Genomic DNA, 19,076 nt, shown 5'->3' on the forward strand with positions numbered 1-19,076 from the left:
CTCCTCCTCCTGACTTCTCTTCTCTTCTCTTCTCTTCACTTCTTTGCTTTTTATTCTTATTTTTATTTTTAAAGTAATCTTTACTTTTATTTTTGCAACAAGCTCTAAGAAAGCGAATTGAATAACTACTTTAAGTACTCTACTTTTATCCAAGTCTTTAATAGAACAAATTCTTTTCTTTTTGATTTTTGATTTGATTTTAATATAGCTTTAAAGTATCACCGCCTGATCCAGAAGAAGTTGAATTAGTGAAAGGATCAGAACTTGAGAACCACCTTGAAACATCAAAGAAAAGTCTTTTTCAAGACTGTGATCATCTGATGAAGAACGTTGCAGTCCATCGTCTGCCTCAGAAGCCGTGCAAGGAGTCTCCACAAAAGAGACTTTGTTCCCAGCCGAGATCGACTCTGCCCCAGCACTCCCAAGGCGGAAACCCCGCTGGGCCTTCGGACCAAGAGTCCCTCAACAGAGTACCGGCCTTCCCTCTGGCTACTGGACCGACGCGCTGTGCCGTGGGCCAACCCAGAACTCTCAAAGAGACCAAGCTTCAGTGCCTCCTGACGCCCAGACAAAACAGGCTGAGCGTCTTCATACAGTTGGATCCACACACGTGAGAATGAGTGGTGTCTAAAGTTCTGACTCCTGTCTAAAGTTCTGACTTCTGTCTAAGGTTCTGACTTCTGTCTAAAGTTCTGACTTCTATCTTATAAACTTAAGAAAGTTGAGGTTAGGGTCTCGTTAGTATTAAAAGATTACTCCCGTTAAACTTAATATATAAAAACCCGACCCTTTAACTTTACCATCTGCCAACGGTCACGTAATTTATTTATTTCTAATTACAGTCTTTACCTTTTCTGTTATCTGTTGTTTGTCCTGAAATTGTCCGTTCATTTATGTTACCCCAAATTATTTAGTCAATAAATATATATAATCATTTGTTTTTGTCTGGAACTTAATTTTGATGTGGAGAATCGATGGATACGTGCAAAGAATTCACTGCTTCAGAATATTGAGATTGAATAAATTGATTTGAAATTGATACTCTAGCTGCCCAAGTCAAACTTGTACAGTTAGATGTTTGGAATAGTTCCCTCCAGCCTATTCTAGTAAATCAAACAATGGAGGTGGTGCCCCTTCTACGAGTGTAAAATTAATCACCAGTGATTAATGACCTTGATTATCAAGCAGTGATAGTCCCCTACATTTATATCCATGGTGCCGTCCACGTGAGGCCCATAGCCTACCTACCTCTCCTACAAATTCGTGGTGCCCCATGTGAGGCATGGTTGATTGCCAGTAATTAATTGATTACCAGTAATTAATTATCCCTTTTTATCAAAGTAGTGTCTCCTACAAATTTTATGGTGCCCCGTGTGAGGCCACCCCAAAACCACGGTTCTCTGCATTAAATTAACTACAGGCAAACATCGGTTGTAATAATCAAAACCCAAGCTGTTTAAATATCGTCTGACTGTCCACCGAGTGATTAGTGTGATACTTAACTTTATATTATTGGCTGCACACCTTGAATTGTGCATGAAAATAAAATTTCGCTGAGCTTTAAGAGTTGCTTAAGATAAAATTAATGAGTACAAATGCTGCATTGTAACAAGATTTATGAGCGATAAGAGAGCTTTCCAACACCGCTTATGTTGAAAGTAATGTACCCAGATTCTGCGTTGTAATCAGATCTGTGAATTGAAAGACCGTTTAGATTCCACCGCGCGTTATTATTTTGGCCGGATGCTGCGAGTTCCAGATCCGTGACCTAATTTGCATGCACAAGTGTCACCGTACACTTGACTTTGAACCGGTTGGGCGGAGTTGGTGGCTGCGCGACGACAGCATCGATAAACCGTTCCTGTGATTTACTACCACCTGCTGCGCGACCGACAGGGGTGTGTAGTGGGCACAGACCCTTGCGTTTTCTGATTTGGAGTAGCTAACTAAACAGAAGACAGCTGTGTTAAACAGTGAGAGGTTGTTCGTTAAGGTACTACTCCGTGTAGTGTAGTACCAAGATCGGTTGCCGTGGCAACAATCCTGTCAAAAAGGACAGTGAGTTTAGACCCTATCGGTTTAAAATGTGAAATCCGAAGTAAATGGATAAAATGCTTACTGCGGATTAAAAGAAAAGTTTAGACTGTGTAAAAGAGGCGAAGAAATCCCTCGATCAGTTTAAATTGTGAAATCAGAAGTAAAAGAATGAAATACTTATGCTGATTAAAAGTTTTCTGAAGCACTGGAAAACTGTCTGTGAAAAAGAGATCACTTCTGGCCGCCGTCGCCCAGAAGTTGCTTTTGAGTGAAAAGTGAACTCAACCGCTGTGAATTCCACAGCTTAGAAGTTACTCCCTCAGTGGTCAAACCACCATTGAGCCAAATTCGGCTAAAACAAGTGGGGGTATATCAGTGGGTGGAGCTAAAAAGCCGCTCCTCTTGACTCCTTGATCTGCTGCTCAAACTGCAGTAAGACATCCCAAATTTGTGAATAGCACCCATCTGTGCTCGGCTCTATTAAATTGAATTTGTAAAATTACTCGTAAGTGGCTGATTGTGTTAACAACAAATGCCTTTAAAATAACCTGCTTTGAGGATTGATTTGGTAAATGGAATTGTGATCTTTTCAGCTTTAATAGGTTGAAATCCCAAAGACTGAGTTGATCAATTGTAATAGGAAAATTTGTAATACTGCAAAACTTAAGATAGTAAATTGATGTGTCTCATTACACAGGTAAATCAAATAATTAAATTGCAGATTCACACATCCGATAATTTAACCCAAATTTAATTAAAACTTCAGTTTTCTTTTAAAAATATTTGGAATGTGATTTTTATATATGCTTTGCGTATGCAAGTCAAACAATTAGACTGTTAACTAGTATCCAAGTAGCTTCACAATTAGATTAAATACTTAAGCTTCTGTGTTAAAACACTAACTCTTAGACCGTTTAAAACTTAGACAACTGTGGTTTAAATCAAACATCAAGTTAATTAACCAAACAAACTCCACTTTTTAAGTCAAATTAAAAGCTCATATCAGATAAATAAAATGAGAAAAGTACTGATGAAAGCATTTAAAAGCTACAAGCTAAAGACAGGTCTAAACTACCAATTTAACTGTCAAACAGGGAAGACAAGAATCCCTCAAGAGTCCTACAAGAGGCCTCATGAAGCCTACTTCAGACCCGATAACGAAATAGAAATTATTTAGGTATTACGGTGTAAACATCATAAATGCACAAATGTATTATTCAAAATAATCTGAAGGTCGTGACTCCAATGAGTCTTACAGCTAGTCATGACAGTTACTAACACTATAAGACTAGTATTTCCTACTAACCCTCAGAGGAAGTTAGGGTTATCAATGTTGTTTCCTCCTCATTATCTCTTTACTATATGATTAGACCTTAACATATGATAGAGACAGACACGCACTCTGATCATGAAGTGTGCCCCAGGGATACCTCGACAACGGGCAGCGTGACTTCATCGATCCAAGTTCCTGTTGCTGCAGTCATTGGATCGAAGTGGGGGAATATGTAGGAACACCAGCCCTTATGTCTCCATCACGAGGCTCTGCTCCCTTTCCCCGTCCTCTGACCTCTGACCTCTCAACCACAAGACAAGACTAATTTAACAAACAAAGCATATCTGTTTGACTGAATATTTGCCTCTTCTCCCCCCTCACAAAGAAGATGAAGTCCTTCTTCCTCAGGCCAAACTATGGCCTCTTCTCCCTATAGATTAGGACGGTGTGTTGCTCTTGCTATAAACAGATCATTGGAGACGTTTTCTTATCAATTTTAACGACTTACTACAATAGAGTCCTCTCTCTCCACATCAGATGACAAGAAGTGGGGGTTGATGTTGGTTGGGGTAAAGATGACCCAGTCCTCCCCCCTCATAGGCCAAAGCGTTTTACGACCCTGTCTGTGACTTTCCAATCTTTGCTGCATCCCAATCCTATACTCATCCACATTTCAATATGTTCTGAATAACTATTAACTACAATTTCATCTTCTTAATTTTAGCAGATTCCCTAATAGCCAAGAAAGTCATACAGTAGATATTTTCCATGTTATTGTCAAGCCCAGATGAAGTTTATTACTTAATGAATTTGGGGTTTGAAAGAAACCAGCCCCACCTTTGCGATGGGCACAGACTTGCATATCATGATCCTCTTTGTGTGTAATGCTTGTGTTATTTACCAGTTAAATGTCTGATGTTTTCTTAAGATAGAACTACAAGGAATATGTATAAGCCCTTGGTCCTACTGTGTATTGTATGCTTTTTGGTTTACGTTGTATACTATTGTTTTATGACTTAATCATGTGTTTAATTCTTTAATTCTTGGATCATATTCATGTTACATCTTTTAACGAAGACAAAAATTCGACTTTTAAGATGGTAAAGTTTTTGGGAAGTTAAAACACGATTTCGAAACATTAAGGCAATATAGTTTATTTGAATTAAAGTGTTGTGGGTCACAACTCCCAACACAGAAGGAGCATTTTCAGCCAGCCCCACCCCTGCTCGGTGTGCCTGCTGTAAGGTCATAAAAACAGAGAAGATGCTCTTCTCTCTTCTCTTACTCCGGTCTTCTCTCATGCTGACGCTTCACTCTCACTTTCGGGTCCTGACTTCGGTCAGGACTTTGGCTCACTCTCTCTCTCCTTTTGGGTCCTGACTTCGGTCATTACTTGGAGTCTTCTCCTCCGGGCTCTCTTGCCCCCCTGTTTCTCCTCCTCCTGACTTCTCTTCTCTTCTCTTCTCTTCACTTCTTTGCTTTTTATTCTTATTTTTATTTTTAAAGTAATCTTTACTTTTATTTTTGCAACAAGCTCTAAGAAAGCGAATTGAATAACTACTTTAAGTACTCTACTTTTATCCAAGTCTTTAATAGAACAAATTCTTTTCTTTTTGATTTTTGATTTGATTTTAATATAACTTTAAAGTATCACCGCCTGATCCAGAAGAAGTTGAATTAGTGAAAGGATCAGAACTTGAGAACCACCTTGAAACATCAAAGAAAAGTCTTTTTCAAGACTGTGATCATCTGATGAAGAACGTTGCAGTCCATCGTCTGCCACAGAAGCCGTGCAAGGAGTCTCCACAAAAGAGACTTTGTTCCCAGCCGAGATCGACTCTGCCCCAGCGCTCCCAAGGCGGAAACCCCGCTGGGCCTTCGGACCAAGAGTCCCTCAACAGAGTACCGGCCTTCCCTCTGGCTACTGGACCGACGCGCTGTGCCGTGGGCCAACCCAGAACTCTCAAAGAGACCAAGCTTCAGTGCCTCCTGACGCCCAGACAAAACAGGCTGAGCGTCTTCATACAGTTGGATCCACACACGTGAGAATGAGTGGTGTCTAAAGTTCTGACTCCTGTCTAAAGTTCTGACTTCTGTCTAAGGTTCTGACTTCTGTCTAAAGTTCTGACTTCTATCTTATAAACTTAAGAAAGTTGAGGTTAGGGTCTCGTTAGTATTAAAAGATTACTCCCATTAAACTTAATATATAAAAACCCGACCCTTTAACTTTACCATCTGCCAACGGTCACGTAATTTATTTATTTCTAATTACAGTCTTTACCTTTTCTGTTATCTGTTGTTTGTCCTAAAATTGTCCGTTCATTTATGTTACCCCAAATTATTTAGTCAATAAATATATATTATCATTTGTTTTTGTCTGGAACTTAATTTTGATGTGGAGAATCGATGGATATGTGCAAAGAATTCACTGCTTCAGAATATTGAGATTGAATAAATTGATTTGAAATTGATACTCTAGCTGCCCAAGTCAAACTTGTACAGTTAGATGTTTGGAATAGTTCCCTCCAGCCTATTCTAGTAAATCAAACAATGGAGGTGGTGCCCCTTCTACGAGTGTAAAATTAATCACCAGTGATGAATGACCTTGATTATCAAGCAGTGATAGTCCCCTACATTTATATCCATGGTGCCGTCCACGTGAGGCCCATAGCCTACCTACCTCTCCTACAAATTTGTGGTGCCCCGTGTGAGGCATGGTTGATTGCCAGTAATTAATTGATTACCAGTAATTAATTATCCCTTTTTATCAAAGTAGTGTCTCCTACACTGTGCTGTGAGCAGGTAACGAATAAACAAGCCGGTGACAGAACGTCCTCAGGTCACAGAAAGCAGCCAAAAAGACTGAGAGGAGAGCAAAGAGCAGCTTCTCCAGTTTGTCTGCTCTTAATGATCTGCAGATTTTCTTTTGAACCGCAGCCTGGAGAAGGCAGACAGAACTGCTAACTGCAGCTAACGTAGCAGCAGTTAGTGGTTACTTGTGCGAAAATTAAAGCTACCCGTCCATCAGGAAACTCTGTAAATCACCGGCAGGCCAGGCCAAGGACTTCAAGAGGAAATGTGTAATCTACATCAGAGTCCTGGTCGCAGATACAAATCCCTGAGGTACGAAGAGACAGAACTGGGCGGGCACGTCCTCTACTTTCCTCTGACGGCTTGTTGTCTTGAGAGAAAAAACACAGGAAATGTTGCATTCAGGGCTTTTTGCTGATGCAGACCTGGAGACAAAAAAATGCAGTGACCTGCAGCTTCTCCGTTCAGTTTGCAGAACTAGAATTTCTAGTCTTTTTGTTGAGAAGTTCTGCCGTCCTCTCTGCTTCCAAACTACTGTGAAAGTATTTCCTTCACCCTGCCCTCCTTATCATGAGGTAATTCCTCTCTGAGCTTCCTCCGAGCGTCTGTTTTTTTCCCCCCTCTTGCTGGACTTCTGTTTTGATTAATGCAGCTGAATCCTCTTTGCTTCCAGCTCCTCACATACTGCATTCGTGCCTCCCATTCCTTAGTAACCTGGCTGATGTCCAGAGCAGCAAAAAAAATAACCATATAGTTCCATCCTATAAAGATTGATCAGTCTGCTGTGACCGAGCCGCCGGCTGTATTAATGAGGGTTTGAAGCTGCTCCCGGTGGTCCCGGTGGTACGAGGAGACACAAATCAACAGGGGAACAGACTTCGACACAACACCGTTCACTCTCCCTCGAGTGAGTGTTTCCACAGTTATTCCAGTTGTTCTAACGTTACCTGGGGTTAATGACCGGGGGAAACATGCCTCTTGCTGTTATGGGTGCAATGTGAATAGCACAGAGAAAGTGAGACTTAGAGGGAACATGCTGTCTGGATTGGATTGCTGTTTCTCTCTTCCCATTTCCTGACGCTCTTTGCCCGTCGTGTCCTTCAAATAAAGCCATGAAAAGCCAGAAAAAAGGTAGCTAGGTGCCCCCAGTAGCTCGCTTGATTATCAAATATCCCATGTACAGCTGCTGTGTCCTCGTCGAAGCTGCTCGGGCCGGAGCTGCTCAACCTGTCATGCCTTCTCTTTCCCCCAAATCCCACCAGTCACTATTTGCCTGACCGATCCTTCAGATAATGTCAGGACAAACCAAAGTAATAAACATTTTTTAAAAAGGGTTACAGGTATTTGGGGCGCCTCAGTAGCTCCATTGGTAGAGGAGGCCTCCCATGTAAAGAAGCTGTGTCCTCGCTGCAGCGGCCCAGATTTGATTGTCGCTCTTCACCTGTCCTTCAAATAAAAATCAATCATTCAGGGCGCCCCAGTAGCTCAGTTGGATAAGCGTGCCTCCTATGTACAGCTGCTGTGTCCTTGCCACAGCAGCCCAGGTCTGATTCCACCCTGTCGCCCTCTCGGCCCATTTCCTGACACTCTTTTCCCGTCCTGTCCTTAAAATACGGCATGAAAATAATAAAAAGTAACAGGCATTCGATGTTGGTGGTCCGAACAGAGATTTCTCTAAATGTCTTTATGATTTTATGGATCGTCAGATGGTGAAATCCATAAAAATGTCAGTGGAACAATATGAAACTGTTGGACTACACGACGCCACAGTGTCGGCTCAAGTGAATGAACCTCGCCTCGTCTTTGTGAGTCATTATCACCTGTTGCCAACGAACCAGATTTTCCACAATTCTCCCCGTCTGTCTCGACTTGTTCGGACTCAAGCTGTTTTTATCCGCGGACCAATGAGAGATTATGTTTTACTATTTACTTTGTGGCAAAAAGAAACCAGGCTGATGTTTTGGTGTCGACCCGCTCAGCAGACCGTGACAGAGAAGCAGTATGTTCTTGTTTTACCATGCTGGCATAATCGTGAAGCAAACTGGGCCTGTTGCCATGGTTACAGAGAGGAGGAGGGGTGGGGGGGCAAACAGAGTGTAGAAAAGAAAGAGTTTGGGAGAGCGAGCTAGAGAAGAATAGTGAGAGGGAGGAGGAGGAGGAGGAGGAGGTTTCAGTGGCCCTGTTGAAGGCTCAGCTCGGCTCCTTGGAGATGTGAAAACACCAGATGGATCTCTGACAGAGGACGTGGTCAGACAGGTATGTTGAGCTTTACGTTGACCTCTGACAGGCTGGAAAGGTGTTTTCGTGTGTCACGGCTGAATAATGTGAGATCTGTAGAATCAGCACGGCGTTTTAATCTTTCTGCCTTCCTGCACATGTAGATGCAGGTCGTAGTTCTGCGCTCACATGACGGTACCAAGATGCAATCATATAGTCAAAGTCAGGGTTTGCAGCCGGCCAATGATGTGCACAGGACCGGGATAAAGCCGGGCCGAGCTGCAACTCCAGGAGGGAACTAAAAATAACTGCTTTATATTTACTTCTGTGGCTGAGTGAATGCAAGACGACCACGACTGATGAGTTAAATCACTGTTTCATCCACGTTCTCATGTTTCCATCGGCCTGGTGTCGTCATTCGAGGGTTCTGGATGAGTCTTTTGCAGTGTCGGGTCGCAGCGTCGGTCCTGTCGGTCTGGTTTCATTGTGTGTTTTCTGATTCTGTGTGATCCTCATCACTAGCCATTTTTAGACAGAGCACCAAGCCGCCAATTTGCCCGTCCTTTTGGCGGCTAGGTTGGCGGTTTTAGACAGAGGGTGGCAAACTGGGGGTCTGCTCTGGTCCGCTTATTTCCGCCTCGCCTGCTATCTAAAAACGAGACATCGATGTACCGGCCTCTGCGTGAGGTGGGCGGAGGTGTCGATGACCTGCACTGTTGTGCGACCCACAGCCGGGGAGTTTTAAAACCAGGAAACAGCTGATCACAGCAGTCAGTCCATCATTTCAACCGCAGACATTAAGATGAACAACTGGACAGCCGCTGAGATCCAGGAGATGCTAGTGTCTCCTCGGTCTCTGTAGCTGTTTGGTTGTGTTAGCTTGTTGTTGTAGCGACAAGCTAGGAACAGTCGCTACTTTCAAATTAAAAGCCCCCCGCTAAGAACCCAGTTCTAAACTCCAGTGGGGTGCAATGTAAAGCTCTTATTTTGAAGACAAATTAGTTGTCACTGTTCACAGCCCAACTTCGAGCTTCACATCAGGTCGCATGTTTACGCCTACCTCAGAGGCGGGTTTTGGAAAAGGAGGAATATTACGCCTCCGTTTTAGAAAGACAGGCCGGCACATTGCCGCCCTTACCTTGGAGCAAATGTGCCGCCTCTTTTACCTCCTTTAAGTGTTTTTCAGCTGCTTCTGGTTTACCTTTCCTCCTCCTCACCTGTGTTACAGTACCTGCGCTCCAGCTGCAGCTCGTCCTCCTCGTTTTTTTACAACAAATTCAGACTTTGTTATTGTAATATTAATGATATTATCTCTTTCATACTTCTTTACACTCACAACGTCACTACTTCATTCTCATAATCTCAGATGTTTTTCTTTAATAAGGCCTTAAAGCTGCGTTGTTGTGACGCCTGTAAGCACTTCAGTCGTTCATGTGAAGGAACGTGTTTTGAAATCCAAATTTTGTTTTCATGGTTTCTGTGTGAGGACTCACAGTTTAGAGGTTCATTAGCTGCATGTTTAAACATCATATACTGGATCTCTTACATCATAAGAGCCGTGTTGTGTGTTCATTGAAACAGCTTCTGCTCAGTTCACCGTCTGTAAATGAAGATACAACAGTGGGCTGTGAACCCTTCACATTCATGGCTTCATGTTCGGTTGGCTACACGGCATGTGCATAACCCACCTCCACAACCAGTCGCTAAGAGGTTTAAAGGTCCCATATTATGAAAAACAAGTTTTTTCCAACTCCCAGAATGCAGCCCACCCACTCCTACAGGCTGTTCAGATTCTGCTCCTGTCGCTACGTAATGAAAGGAGTCATTATATTATATCGTCTGGATTTATATAGCGATTTTTATATTTTATAACGACAGCTCAAAGCGCTGTACAATACGTGCCACATTCACCCATTCACACATATATTCATACACTGATGACGGAGGCTGCCATGCAAGGCGCCAACTGCCAACTCCAACAAGCTCATCAGGAGCAATGTGGGGTTCAGTGTCTTGCTCAAGGACACTTCGATATGCAACTATGCTTTGTTTCAGTAGAGGGGAGCCGGGATTGGAACTGGTGACCTTCCAATCACTAGACGATCATAGGCTAACCTCCTCTGGGCGGTGATAGGAGATATCTGAGAGGGGGGCGTTCATCCCCGAGGTGAAGTTCAGTGTGTCCAGCGGGAAGATAGCAGTTTCACAATGTCGTCGCTCAGAGCTAGACACGCAAAGTGCTCTATTGTTGGTTGTAAAAATCAACATCAGTGCCTATATTCTGTCCCAGCTACAGAACAACAGAAGAGAGTGAGAATGAGTGTCGCCGCGGTTTGATAGTGTTTACAGTTGCCGATGAGTATGGTGAAGTCAGCTGGAAATTGGCTAACTAGCTAGCTCCAATTCGGTCCGCTGTGCAATGGCGTTTGAAGCAAGTTTAATGTTAATAATATTACGATGGAGCTTGGTTGTCTCCGTAAAAAGTCTCATTAGCTACATGGTAGTAACTGTAATAACACATATTATCAAACTAACATTATTTAGCCACACTAACCATTCTGAAATGTCCTGCTGCAGCCACAGAGTCTGTACTTCTTCACGAGCCTCTCCTTCTGGGTCCGATTTTGGGTCAAACTGGTTTGGTTGAACGAAAAAATCTCAGCGAGCCATAGTGTTACATCCACCGTAAACATGAGCGCATACTACCGTTAGCATTAGGGGCTTCCTCTCCCTGAGAGTGACGTAGCAGGCAAGGCTCCCCCAAGTACGCGTTGACAGACGCAGCTCATTAGCATTTAAAGGTGCAGGCACAGAAACAGAGTGCTCTGAATAGAGCTCAGTAGAGCAACGTTGAGACAGCTGAAGTTCAGGACCACGGATGTGTTTAGGGCAATACATATCGAATACAGAGTTGTTGGACCTCTGACAGCTGTGTGAAATTGATGAAAAACAATATAATATGGGACCTTTACAAACAAGTACAAACAAGGGAAACTATTTGTGGACTTTTGACACCTCTGGATTTTCAGAACTGACAGAATTGGTCGAACAGTTAGAAATAAGCGGTCACACAGATTGTGAATGCACCTGCAGCTGAATCAGATGTTACTGGAGGAGAAACAAACATAAGATAACACTTCTGTCTGTCTGTCTGTCTGTCTGTCTGTCTGCATGACTTTCTGCTTCAACCTGCACAGACACACTTTTAATTTCACTTTCTGATAAGTTCGAGTCTTGTGACTACAACAACAAGACCAGTGACGCAGATCGCTTTTGAAATTTAAATAAAACAGGTAGTGACGGTTGAGGTTTGCTGAACAGACGTCACATCGTCCTGTGTGTGTGTGTGTGTGTGTGTGTGTGTGTGAGAGACATAAAGATGCAGACACACAGTTTGTGATTTCATACATTACCCCAGTAAAAAAAGCTATTATGAACACAGCGACAAACAAGTTATTTACAATCAAACACATGTTTACTGTCGATGTAAGCACAGAAGTGTGTGTGTGTGTGTGTGAGAAAAGAGGAGGACTGATGACCTTTAAGGAGCAAGAGGATATTAACACAAACTGAAATGTTAAAATGTTATTTACAATACGTGCCAGTATACTGTGATAATACACTGATAATATATACTGATATTTATTTGATCATCTCATTTTTGAAAAATACAGTCTTTTTTATTTACAATGTATGAAAAACATCAATAATTGTCAATATAAAGAATATATTATTACGATTTCCTGACAAACTGAGATATATAAGACCAGATATTCACAGATACAATAGAAACTAGTGAATAACCAGACGAGTCAACAGTCCTCTCAGTCTTTCCTCCAGTAGAAGTTCAGATACACACAAAATCCGATCCGATCCGCTGGAACGTATACATGCAGGAGTTAATGCGACTATCAATCGAATAATCTATGTGGTGTAATTCAACTATGAGAAATCCGATCCGGTCCGATTTTAGTCAGACAAAGGTGTATACATGCATCTTAAAAATCTGTTCATAGTCAGACTAACGCAGTAATTCGGTTTTCTTGAGTGTCATGTAAACACACTGAGTGACGATGGAATCTGGATCAGCAATAAATTCACTTTAACGCCCAGATGTGATTTTATATCTCTGGATGTTTAGAGAACACGACTCAGACACAGCTTCATCGTTTTCCGTCCAATCCAAACATTTGCACACTTGAAGCTCTCAAGCACTTTTTAATATGTGAACACAATGGGCGGCGTCCATCACAAGAAGACATTAAAAAGACAATAAAAGCAGGTTTATAACAGCGGTCATTTTGATATCAACCAGCAGATAGAAGATCACACTAAGTAAATCTATATTTGCACAGCAAAAGCAGCTGTCCATCGTGGTCACAAATTAAAAGTGTTTGTGAGCTACAAGCATGCAAACATTGGGATTGCGGATATCCTGTCCTACTATCCCAATGTGTCAGAATTTGATGATTTGGGAATGAGATAAAAAAATCTACTTTTCTTACATGAAGCATCTTTGAAGACTGAATAAAAGCAATCGCAATGAAGCACATATAAATGTAACAGCACAGCTCCCAACCATACAAGCCAACCCTCCTGATTCTTCCAGCAGACTCCTGTTTTTCATTGCCGCAATTCTGCTGAATTTCTCGCAAATTAATGACATGGGCATATTCCAAGATGACAACATCAGGATTAATCTCGCTCAAACTGTGAAAGAAACACTTTCACAGAAGGATTGGCCACCATGGAGTCCAGAATTCAACCCCAGTGAGGATCTTTGGGATGTGCTGGAGAAGACTCTCCTAATGTGCCCAAGTTTGTGAAAACAAAAGCTAAAACCGTTGTCTGAATTTTCTTCAGGGGCATCATTGTGTCGGCGAGCAGTTCTTAAACTCCAGTTTTGTGTTAACAGTGTTGGTTCCTTCTTTGGACTAGTGCCTTCAACAGCATCTCCAGCAGAACATCTAGCTCCTTTACCTGCAATGGCACCAACAGCATTGTTATTGGTTTTGTTGTCTGCAGCACCATCACTCTTCCACGTGGAACAGTGAAACACAGCATGATGTTTCTGTTGTGCTGTTTAACACATCCATTTCATGGATTAAACTAGATTAACAAGTATTCCATAGTATGTGGCATCACCTTACTAGACATATTCAAACACCCCAAAATACATTGTATCTGACCTCAGGTTATCTGACCTCAGGTTATGATTCATACAGTTAGTGATGCAGTCACTTTTAAGTACTGTGCTCTGCAAAAATGAAATTACCTGCAGAAACCTGCAGGTTTCTGGTCCTTCTGACTGGCTCAACATGGTGTGCATGTGCATTTTTTCTATGACTGTTTTTTGTCTGGCTGGTTTGTATTGTATTTGTTGTATGGGTGTATGTGTTCTGTATGTATTATATGTAACGTATCATGACAATTTGGAACATATACATCTGGCAACCATTTTCCTCTGACATCACACTCAAGGTGGGAAGCTCTAATGTTGCACCAGCACTGCTTCTAGGTTTGAAGTTGTATAAACGTAGAAAATCTGACAAATTATCATTCCAGCATTCCCTGATTCAACAGCAACTAAAATAACAACAGATAGTGAAAATCCAGAAAGATATGGGGCCATATTTTATGGTAAAACAACATATTTGAGATCCTGTGAGAGAAGAGCTAGCGTTAGCATTCAACCACCTCCTCACTAATGCTGCTGTTAGATGGAGTTACACAACACGATAAGAAAAGCATGAATTAACTCTGAAATATCAACAGACACATTTATTTAAGCCTGAAAGTGAAACACTAGATGCAGTCAAACAGTAGCTAGGAAGTTGGTGATTGCTACTGTTGTTTTACCTTGAAATATGGCCACATGTCTCTGGTGGCTGGTTAACTGGAAAGTTGTAAGCTGATATCAATTTGTCAGACTGTACTTTTAAATTCCAGGATTCAAGCTTCCCACCCCATGCATGATGTCAGAGGAAAATGGCTGCCGTGTCTATGGTTTATGTCAAGCCCCCAGGAAGAGCAGCAGGCTTTGAGGTCAGGGCCCGTATTCACAAAGAATCTTCAGGCTAAAAGTAGCTCCTAACAGGCGAATTTAGGAGCAACTCCTAAAAATAATGTGCGTGTCAGTCGTAACTTTAGGACTCCTAATTTTTGAAAATAAGAGTTATTCACAAAACATTTTAAGCCTAAAAGTAGCACCTAAGTCTGGGAGACCTTAGAAGTAGTCCAGAGGACTCCTAACTCGCTAAGACCTGGTCACAGCAGAATGTTCTGGAGACGCTAAATACCAGGGAATTATTAAAACGATGTCAGATGGACCGCGAAGGGACTGAAGTTGTGGTTGAGTTGGTGAGGGACGCAATAACGTTCCCAACCAACTGAAACAATCCAATAACGCTTAAAATGCAGCTCTTCGCACGGGACTAGTATTACCTGGGGACCTCAAGTGATTTAGAAATGATCCCACCACGTCTGTGTTTCGTGCGGCGCATTCACACAGGATAAGCAAAGTCGATGTTTTAACTTTAATTTATTATCACCCGGGTCGATCACATCGGAGCCCTTACTGGAGCAGCACAACTGTTAGATATGGATATTTTTAATATAATAACTGGTGAGCCTGTTGAAAGATAGAAAAATGTTCCTTACCGCATGCTGCCAAGCATGTAATCCATCTAATCATCTTTCGAGATTTCGCTCTTCTGATGAGCCTCCTGAATTTTTTACCCAAAATGCTGTCAAAACTTTCATTTATAATTCCCAACGCAGCACTAAATTCTCCTCATAAACACATTTCTTTATCCAATATCTTTTCATAGGCTTTGTCATGGGCTTGTAGGCAGCTTCCTTATTTTCCCTTCATGCATTGCGTAGCCTAAATGACTTTTCAATGTGCTGCCCTGTCACTCAACAGCCAATCACCGTTGTCACCGCTTCTAAGTGCGTCCTTATAAAATGACGTCATCCATAGCAACAGAGAGTTACTTCTAGCTTAGGAGTTCACTGTGTTCATAACTAAAAGTAGGTCTCAGCAGCTTTGTGAATTACTTTTAAGAAACGACTCCTACATAAAAACTTTTAGTCTGATTTAGGAGTACTCCTAACGTTAAGATAAAAATCTTTGTGAATACGGGCCCTGGTTTTCTTAGTGGCCATACCAAAGACTGGTGATATCTGTAGCTTTAGTCTATTCATTCATTTAGTTATTAGGATGTTTTGACCTTAATATGCAGTGGTCATGCTTAGATCTGACCTGTAACTCACCGCTGAGTCTTCTGACAAGTTAATGATACATAAAATAATAATTGCAATAGAGAATAAAAAAGATCACTCACATGCTACACAAGCAGCTGATAGAATGAGGGCAAGAAGCAGTCCAACTATAGCGGCCCAAAGACTCCTTTGCTGCGCCTCACCTATAAAATCAGGGGAAATAAAAAGGCAACACATTGGTACTGTAACACCACAATAATTCAGGTGCTCAATTCTTCAGTCACTGATTTATTCCATACATTTATCATTTTTCCTTATAGTTATTAGCTAAAAAGCATCCTTGAAGATGCTTCCAGGCCACATGAATTGATCTGAATGCTCTCTCACCAATGTCAGTCTCCATGGTTCTGGTTCTGGTCTTGTTGGAGTGAGGGTTGTAGACGATGCAGGTTACAGACTTTAACCCTGTAACGTTGACAGAGCTTGTGAAGGAGAAGGTTTTCTCTGTTGGATCCTGCTGCAGGGACGTCTCAGCATCCTGCAGGTCCTGCTGTTCATCACTGGATCTGTTCAGACCCTTCCATGATACCTGAGCTGCAGGGTAACCTCCTCGTGCTGAGCAGGTTGCAGTGTTGGTTGTGTGGTTAACCGTCAGGACCAGATGCTGGTAGGGAGCTGTGAGTGTGACAGAAAGAACAACTGAGACATGTACAGCACTTTGATATGAGGAGAGATTTATTGAGGTTTGGTGTAAAGAAGCTTCTCAGATTACCTGAAACCTGCAGCGTGGATCTGCACCGTTGTTCAAACGGTTTGGCGATTTTTTTCTGCTCATCATAAAAATTTACGAAGGCGAAGAATGTTTTCTTTTTTTTTAAAAATTATATTATACAACACAAAATAAACAATACAACCACAAACAACCACAATAAAATAAATCAAACAAAAAGATAGATAGTCTCAGCTGCTTCAGTTGTTTAGCAGAATGCTGCAACTCTGTTTTACTGTGAAGCTCCAGAAATGTTCTGTGGAATAAAAAAACTTCACCTGACTTTATATTATTTGTCCGTGTCTCCTCGTCCCTCTGCGATCAAACACTTCAGCAAACAGCTGTAAAAGTCAGCGATCCACATCAGTTAACTGTGACTGAAATATGTCCTGTAATCTTGGTCTTGTCTCAACAAAGTTTGTTTTCGTGCTCTGGTATCTGAGCATTCGTCTTGCAGAGAGAAGTGTAGATCCTCCATCAGATGAAGTGTTCATCACCAACAGTGTGTTACAGAGCTGCTGCATGAGGCTTTAAATGTGAAGAGGAAAAAATAAGAATTGTTTTTAGTACAAACACCACCGACTGCAACAGACTACAGTTTGTTTCTGTTGTGTTCAAACACACAATCAGTGCCTTGATGAAACGGTGCATTCAAATGTTGAATAAAAATGCACTGGTGAGTTGTTGTTTTTTTCAGTTTCCAACAACTCTCCCCGTCTTTCTAAACTTGTCTGAACTTTACTGCTCCCAAACAAACATCAGTCAGCTGGTTTATCTGCAGACCAGATGGTGTGAAACCAGGCTGATGTTTGGTTTTCACCACACCATGCTCTCTCTGCCTTCTTAGAGGATTTGTCACTGTGCAACATATGACTCTGTGAGAATCACATATTGGACTTTAACTCAGATCACACAGGTCACACTTTTCCTTCTCTCCATTTGAGTGGAAGCATTTGGTTTATTCTTAATTATTCTGTTTTTATGCTCAATTTTGGTTCAGGTACAACTTCTTCTGACCATTTCTGTACTTAGTTTTATAGTGAAATACAAGACAACACAGGTAATCAAATACTTTTTCAAGTACCATTGTATAACTCTAAGAATCCCAAGCAGTTTCTGGCCATTTTTGCTTCTGTCACATTTTTACTCACTGTGGTCTCTTCAGTAAAATATGAAGTCCTGCACCTCTATGGGTTCAGGACAACCATGGCAAAAGTCAGATGTAACTCATCAATATCTCCTGAGCAGTATAACATCATCAGAATGCAATAAATCATTCAATCAAGAAAAAGGAACATTGACATTTTCTAAATATGTATTTTATAAAACAAATGAAGAAATGTGAAGAACTATGTAAGTCTTCAGATAAAAAAAACAATTGGTGAACTGTAAACATTATCACAGGCAACAAATACACATTTACTCTTCACAAACTATTTACAAATAATACTGTCACAACTATTTACACAATTTACAGTCTACATTGCAGAGGCATCATGCCAATCTGCAAAGCAGTTGCTGCCACACCAAAATTTCTGCACCTCTATGCAGTTTTTTTTGTGTTTTTTTTACAGAGGACAAGAGAGTTGTTAAATTTGACCTGAAACAAGTTTTGTAAGGCACTGAGAGCAGACGTATAGAGCCTGCTCATTGGTGCTGAGCGGCTCTGAGCAGCCTGCAAGACAATGCCATGGGATGTAAAATTCAAAGAATTCTTGAAGTGCGTATACTCGGCGAATGTCCGTCATTCAGGGCTTCCAGAAAGCAGTAAGAAGCGTAGAATTATGTGTATTTTACAGAATTTAGATTTTCTGCAAATTTTCAAAGAAGACATGGCAATCAAAGCGAGGTTGATGAAATTTCATGACATTCTCCCGTCTTCTCCAGCCTGTTTAGACATGTTGCACTTGTTGCTTGTGATACATTCAGGTACCCTCGGAATCTTGAGAATCTTTGGTTTTTCGATAGGACAAATGGTTTGTAAATGCATGTCATTTAAAAATAAGTGGTATTTCGGGCCCGCCGGCGGGATTTGGGATTCTGAGGGTTAATTATCAGAAAATTCCTAACACTCTGAACACAAATCCCAACATTCAGACAAACAGATGATACAGAAACACTCACTGGACACTCAAAAATAAAAAAAATAAATATGAGACAACAACACAAATCGTCACACCACAGACCTGTTCACTAGGCGCTTTAAAGGTGAGAATCATGTCCATCTATGTGAAAGATGCAGAGAGGTAGGACAGTTTGGCGTCAGTGTGGACCGCAGTGTGTCTGTCTGATGGTGTTCAGTCTGACGGATAAATAGTTCATTCACTCATCAAATAAAAGAGAAATGTTCCAACCCACAAAGCAACGTAACAGGACCAAACAACAGTACTGAGGTAACTGGAAGTGTCTTTGGTAACATTGAAGAAAAGAGTTGTCATCGTGTCTGTCATCCTGTCTGTCCTACCCACATTTATGCTTGACTTTCAACTTCTTCGTTGAAATCATTTTAGTCCATGTGCAGTAGTTCTTCAGGTTGTTGCCTCCCTGACTCAGTTCTGATCCAGGTTCTCATAAACACTTCTGACTCAATCTGAGGCGCTGTCTTCATTTCACTTCAACAGATTTTCTTTCTCTGGAGAAGCAGCAGCGTCCTCGCTCAACTTTGTGCGATGGCGAATACCAACTGGAGTCCCAGTCAGTGAAGCAGTTTCACCAGGTGCATCAGCTGCTGAGAGGTTAGAAAGA

The 19,076-nt window shown here is 41.6% G+C and overlaps 2 protein-coding genes across 3 annotated transcripts in view; one reads left to right on the forward strand and one right to left on the reverse strand.

Moving 5' to 3' along the window:
- The first annotated feature begins 8,303 nt into the window (after positions 1–8,303).
- LOC115588026 (uncharacterized protein C21orf62 homolog) overlaps positions 8,304–19,076 on the forward strand; it is an 84,676-nt gene continuing 73,903 nt past the window's right edge. The window contains exon 1 of one of the 2 annotated variants that reach the window (XM_030428266.1): positions 8,304–8,377. The gene's annotated coding sequence lies outside the window, so the exon portion shown is untranslated. The remainder of the gene's footprint in view (positions 8,378–19,076) is intronic. The other variant, XM_030428268.1, reaches the window with a different exon arrangement.
- LOC115588020 (butyrophilin-like protein 2) overlaps positions 17,633–19,076 on the reverse strand; it is a 50,669-nt gene continuing 49,225 nt past the window's right edge. The window contains exon 13 of the mRNA XM_030428256.1: positions 17,633–19,059. Within this exon, the coding sequence (XP_030284116.1) occupies positions 18,941–19,059 (119 nt within the window). The 3' untranslated portion in view covers positions 17,633–18,940. The remainder of the gene's footprint in view (positions 19,060–19,076) is intronic.

The sequence above is a fragment of the Sparus aurata genome, chromosome 9, assembly GCF_900880675.1.
Source record: "Sparus aurata chromosome 9, fSpaAur1.1, whole genome shotgun sequence".
Taxonomy (NCBI): domain Eukaryota; kingdom Metazoa; phylum Chordata; class Actinopteri; order Spariformes; family Sparidae; genus Sparus; species Sparus aurata.